The 6,887-nt window shown below is 38.4% G+C and overlaps 1 protein-coding gene across 1 annotated transcript; it reads left to right on the forward strand.

The window, feature by feature from the left end:
• Positions 1 to 5,539: 5,539 nt before the first annotated feature.
• Positions 5,540 to 6,744, forward strand: SARC_06256 (hypothetical protein; the record flags this gene model as incomplete). The annotated part of the gene is made up of 2 exons (XM_014299842.1): positions 5,540 to 5,700; positions 6,439 to 6,744. The coding sequence occupies exons 1-2, from the start codon at positions 5,572 to 5,574 to the stop codon at positions 6,742 to 6,744; spliced, it is 435 nt and encodes a 144-aa protein (XP_014155317.1). The 5' UTR covers positions 5,540 to 5,571.
• Between the last annotated feature and the right edge of the window lie 143 nt (positions 6,745 to 6,887).

Consider the following 6,887-nt stretch of genomic DNA (forward strand, 5'->3'; position numbering starts at 1 on the left):
TAGTCAAGTGTAAATAGTGTCATAGACCGATGTTTCTTTTAGTATATATATAAATATTTTTTAAAACAAAAAAAACAAAACAACAAAGCTTTAAATGCATAAAAAAATCATACATACATACAAAGATCTTTTTCTACAAAAAACAAAGTGGCTTGAACAGATTGATATGATATGAAACCCTAAATATAAATCCCAAATGTAGAAAGTGGTAATTTGGTACCGGACTACGGTATTTACTTCTTCATCGTCGTTAATAATTTGCTCTTGAAATCAGGGTATTTTTTCCAAATCTGCGCGGAATTGCTGGGCAAATATTTTTGGTATGATGTCTCGACAATGTCGTTTACTCTGGAGGAATTGTCGTTTACCTCACGTCTTCTCAAGTGCTCACTTCTCCCTTGTTATAAAAAAAAACCCCTAAATCAGCTGACTGAAAACGCATCGTGAAGAAGTCTATGAATAAGACTCAAAAACAACAGAATGACGTATTTTTTCATAGCCAGTCGTAAGAAAAAAAAAAGGATTTACGACAATGTCGAGACCAATATTTTTTTTTTCAGTCAACGACGTATTTCATTTGACTTTTTAGAGCGGTTTGTGGTCAGAACTAAATAGGTCTCTACTACATAAAGTCAGAACTCAGAAACAGACTTCAATATGTACGTGCTTCCTATATGCTGAAAACGCAGTACGTTTTACTTTAGCGCTTAGGTTTGAAACCGGTTTCCTATTTTTTAATTTACAGATAGTCATTGTATGCTTCCAGCCGTTTCCAAAAACATATTTTGTTTGGATCTGTACTTTATGTACCAATCAATAATTGATATATTATTTAACAATAGAAAGTTGGTCCAACTGATAACAAACTAGCTCATCTTTTAGAAAAATAGAATTGGCGGGCTTTCCTAATATGAGGCGGGCAAAAAAACTATGAAAACGAAGTCAATTTTACGTTTTAAATGCATCGATTTGAACGCGTGACTGTTTACGTATTGCGGATAGAAGCCTGATCAAAGTCAGCAAGTAGTCAGTTTCAAATATGTACATTAAAATAAATACATGATTTTTTTTATATTAAAAAATAAACAACTATTTGTTTTTCAAATGTAGTTTTATGATTTATCGAAATAAATATATTGCAGGAAGTCTCTTGGGAGTTGGGACTTGGCTCACTTGGGACTCCCTCGGGCGAATGAGCGTTGAGACGTGAGACTGTGAAAGTTGAGACTTTGGCTGTTGGCCTGGGTCCTGGCCCCTGGGGGCCCACTTGGACATGAACGTAATTCAGAATTAATAAACGTTAGATGTTCCAAAACATAGTTTTAGGAGTTTATTACCTGGGGCCCTGGGCTGTTGGGGGTTTATTGTTTTCGTTTTTAGGATATTTTTATTTATAGCCAATGCCCGAGTCAGGATGCCCAAATCCAGACTCGAGTCCTAAATAAAAGAATACGCACGTAGCCTTTTCAGCTATCAGCAGCAGCAGTGCCGTATAATATTTTTTACAAGGCTATGAATTTAGAGACATTCCACTTTCCAGCGACGCAGCAGCGGTCACCCGACGGCCGACGGCCGACATCAACCGACTTTCTTTGATTTGTTTTGTGTGTTTCGTTTCTATATATAATACAAAACAAAAACAACAAAACACTATCTAATTATAAAAATAATTTTTGCTTGCTGTTTTTCTTTTGTTGTTTGAAAAAAATAGCCTTCTAATACTAAACACTGCACAGTGCACAGTGCACACTGCACACTACACACTGCTCACTGCACACAGTGCATACTACACACTGCACAGTGCACAGTGCACAGTCGAGTGTCGACTGTACACAAGTATTAATAGTCGTCACTGGTCAGTCATCACCAGTTCACCCCAGCAGAGTACACAACAAGTTCTACCCAGTCGGCAGTCGGCAGTCGGCAGTCACATTCTGACACATAAAACACTCTCCAAACTCCACAGTCCACAGTTGCACAGCAGGTATCAGCAGTGAGCGTCACTGAGCAGTAAGCATCACTCATCAATCATAATTTACTGATTTAGATCACTGATTAATCTTTTTTATCTCTGACGGCCAATGAATTATCTTAAATTTTCTACTATGCATTTCTCCCCAGCTCTTGACAAACCCAAACAAACCTCAACGGAATAATATAGCCAGAAAAACCCCAAAAACTATACCGGAAAATATTTCGCATTGGAGTTTTTTGAGGTTTACGACTTTTAATTCTGAGGACTGGGACTTGGTAATTTTATATATAAACCCACGCACCGAGAGACTCAAATAAAAACCATAGCCTTTTAAAAAGAACAAAAAAAACGCTTGAAGGGAATAAGGGCATATTTATTAGCCTACTACTACTAGATAAAGTAAAACACTGCATGCGTCGATTGGGGACTAAAACCATAGAATGCTTGGGAGGGTTCCTTTTCGTATGAATTGTTTCTATGTATTTATAAAAAATTAGAATATAAACTTTTGAGAGAATTTGTATTTGTTTTTCTAATATTTTTAAACAAAACACAACAAAACCAAAAAACAATAGTAAAAAAAAAGTTAAACTTCGAGCATTTTTTCTAAAATACAAACTTCACCGCGGGGACGATCAACGTTAAGAATTTTAACGATTCGCGTTGGACTCTCCGCTACTGTTGGTATCACATTGTGTTCAATTTATTAGGCCTTTCTATATTCATGTACCGGGGTCTCAAATGGGCAAAACATGACACATTTGGGTTAAATATAGCTTATTAACCAATGGGAACGCTTTTGATTATAGACCTACAGGCTGTAAATAGCTCTGTGCTTTTAGTGAAAAGAAAGAGCTATTTAATATTGTTTTAAACAAACAAAAAAAACAAAAGCAAAAACAAATGGAAGTTCTCTGTCTGTCTATCTGTCAGTCTGACAGTCTGACTCTCAGGACTCCAGCCTCCAACCTCCAAGACTTTTTTTAAAAATATTAAAAAACCAAAACATAACGTCTATATGTAAAGCCATAGCGTACTTTAAACAATGAGGCCTGTCGCCTGCGCCCAGCAGTTCCATGACCCTAACTAGAGACAACCCTAAATATAGAAAACATATATATAGTAGTAGCCTTCTAAATTTAAAAAGCAAAAAGTAGAAAATAATAGGCTGAACGGACGAAGTCCGAAGGACGTTAAAATGTTCAATACATTTTATTTTACCCGTTCGGTTCATTCAACGACGCTGAGAGAACTATTGGGAAGAATCGCGTACCTTTATGTCTCTCGATTGGACAAATTGGTTTGAGAACTTGAGGTTGTTGTTCGTATGTGAATTTGTTTATTTTGGTAGCTTCTAGTATCTAGTCTTTCTCTGTAGTGATCTAAATACAGCGCGTGTCCTCTGTATCAGCATTCTATATGGCAAATTTCCTAATTATAATCGAAGTGCGTGCCATGGAAGGTTAAAGTATCATCGTAGATTTCTTGGTTTTGCCCTTGAATACAAGGATGAGACATATTTGACACCAAGTGCTCCAGAAAGTATTTCTATAATTTAAGGTTTATAAGGTCAACTGTGCTTGAGAGGTTGTAAAGTGAATTATTGTATGTGTGCAGATCTGTTCGTGTCTTTCGATGCGTTGCTTGAATATTTAAGATTAGATGATATTGTTATGAGACTTGTAGCATATAATTGACATCCGCTCTGATAAAAATTTACAATGATATACTTCGAATGTGTGTGCGTCTGTAAGCATTCGTGTTTTGTTATACTTGTGTGTACCTCTAAATGTGTCTGTATATATATACCTGGATGCCCCTGTGCAAGTACGAGCTTCTGAATGCTCGAATAGAGAAGTATCTGTGTATCTATCTGTAGCACAATCCTATTTATATGCGTGTATCTATTTTTGTGCACGCTTGTATGTAGTATGTGATGAATTTGATAGGTGTGTTGCAAGTACATATCCACACCATATCGCGGCAAGTGAAGAGGTACAAAATGGGCCTGGATAGAACTAGTTGAAATATTTAACGCAAGAGCCTGCTCAAACTGTGTTTCTCCAGTCTGACTCGCAGTAGGGACGAGAGGTTATATATATTGACCGAGTTTCTCCAGGAGAAGTCAAACGTGGCGGTGGTGCCTGAAGGCTCTACTACAGTCTGTCCAATAAATAAAAACACAGTTTTTAAATGCTTGAACTGGCCAGTGGCATCCTGGCCTACTTTAGCACGAAAATTACAATCGTGTTCTGATTGGTTGTATCACATTGTAGAATGTAGAATTGTTTAGGTTGCCGGTCAGCATTTACTGAGCATTGTGAGCAATGCAATTGCCATTTTAAAAACATAGCTCTAAAAAGAGTATAAAGTTTAAAATAAGCTTGTATAATTTTTTTATTTTATGCATCTCAGCTCTGCGTACCCAATGGTCAACGGTGTCAGATAGATCTGAGCTATCTGTAAATTGTACCATGGAACATGCTTTATAAGTTCATATATATACTTTTTGTATATATACATATAATTAAATAATACTAGAGCACAAATCTCGACATTGTATATTGACATATTGTAGACGACTGTACATCGGCGGCGACAATCCCAGCTCATGATAGGTTTATACGCTCCTGTAGACTGTAGCATCATCGAATTATAGTCGTTACCAGTAGCAACGTATAACACAAACACGTGTCTATCCCAAAGCGTAAACTTCCCCTTCTAGTTAATAGGATTTCTAAGCGCGTTGGACTAATTGTCAGCAGCATTGTGCAGCTGGTGATTCTATACATTTAATCAGAAATTGAATAGGCAGTACAAGAGTTTCTAAAATACACATACCATGTTCAAACTCACTTCCAAAGTCGCGACTGCTGTCGGTTTTCTAGCTTGCGTCCAGGGTCAAGGAATGCAAAATGTGTTCTCCATGCAAACGTATACAGGTGGATGTATGCGAATTAGTGGAATTCCTGTCTTCGGGGGGGTAAAGGCGACCATCGAAAAGCCTTGCGGTACTTACGAATCATACCGATACGTCAATAACGAAATACGGTAAGTGGACAAATTTCTATCAGTTGTTTTGGTATATTTAGAAAGCATATAGGATGTGATACAAACATCTTTTCTTGTCATTTGCGGGTAGATGTTTATCACAAGCTTCATACATACCTTAGTGTATAGTGCAACCATACCCTTGTGCAACATACTTGGTATACTTGATTTGTGACTAATAAACCTGTACTTGCTTGCAGATAATATCGTGCGATATGTAAGTTTAGCGACCATCTTTTGTGTCAATATTGTTGGCTACTTCAACAGTGTTTTTGTCAACATTCATACATGGCCGATACAACTATAAAATCTCTCAGCAGTGTTTGTGTCAACATTCATACCTGACCGTTACAACTACTGAATAGTTTGTATCTATTGGCATACAAAGAGCACACTACAGTCACAATTATTGTGATGAATTGAACTGAACCGCACTTCTAGCACCTGCATATTTATCAGGAAGCATGCCATCTCAATCTGATGATTTTCTCCTTCGTTGTTATTATAGAAACACTAATACAGGCGGTAAGCAAAAGTACTGTTTAATGAGTGCGCCTGACTTTTCGGTGTATTGGTTGCCAGTACCAGTTCCAATACTAGGGATGGAGGTTGTAGATACTTGTTCAAAATGGAATAGCGTCATTGTGGGTGATGCCGAACATTGGTTTATCAAGGTAGGTGGCTATGTGTTTTTTTGTCCTTTACACAATTACTGTGTCTATTTTGCATAAAATTGTGTTCGATGAACGTTGTGTATCAGAGTATAGCTGATCAGGCTCATTAGGATATCTTCGGAAGTTTCCGCATCAGACGGTGAACGAATAGGAGGGCGATAAATTCTTTGACTTTCATCTTCTTAGTGTAACTAAAAGGGGGATAGCACAATTATTAAAAAATGTGCTTACACATTCATGCAAGGTCGCCAACGTGCAAAAACTGACTTGTATACACTCGCATCTTAACATGTACCATGTAGCCTACTGTTAGGTTTGCATGCGATATATGCAATATTACCATATCTTATACCATCCAATTGCGGATCGGTTCTCCGCTTTGGACAAACCACATATGTGGTGTCGGTTACACGATATACTGTATTCAATGTCGAAACCAACCACTGGATATCTGGCACACGCACAGTTATAGATACATCCACCAGAACTCAAGTAAAATTCAAGTTGACTATAACATACTGTCGAGCATGTTGGTCCTTATGCGCGTTCACCTGAGTAAGTAGGTTACACTACGGGTCTGTGAAATTTTCAATTGTAAATCTGCATCCCGGCTTTTAGTTACGAACAGGATGTACGTTCCGTTCCTCGCCGCCATGTATGGACGTTCTTCCCTAGTGAACAATCATTAGCAGTAGTCTGTCTCGCTCACTATTGTATATTTCGCCGCACATTCCACAGATTGATCAGTTCTGCGTAGACTGGGCTACCGATCCAATGGCTACCCGAGACTGCAGAGTCAATACCATAGACCAACGCTGGTCACTACCTCCTGTGCCTTTGCCCTCTCCCAGTAGTTCCCCATCTGGGCCACCAATCAACGGAGTGGCTAGCAACTCACCCACACCTTCGCCATTTGACGTCGTGGCACCGTCAAGGACACCGGGGACACAGCCCACAGCCACGGGATACGTGATTGTGAATCAGGAGTCTCAAACCTGCATCGCTCGTGGGAAAAAGCGTATGATAGGAGTATTTGTGTTCTGAAGAATCACATGGATGTACATATATTTTATATATACACAGACACAAACACAGACACAGACACAGACAAAGACAGAGCCACACGCACACACGCACACAAGCTTAGACTAATAGACAGACACAGACACTGACACAGAAACAGACAC

The sequence above is a fragment of the Sphaeroforma arctica genome (genome assembly GCF_001186125.1).
Source record: "Sphaeroforma arctica JP610 unplaced genomic scaffold supercont1.439, whole genome shotgun sequence".
NCBI lineage: Eukaryota > Ichthyosporea > Ichthyophonida > Sphaeroforma > Sphaeroforma arctica.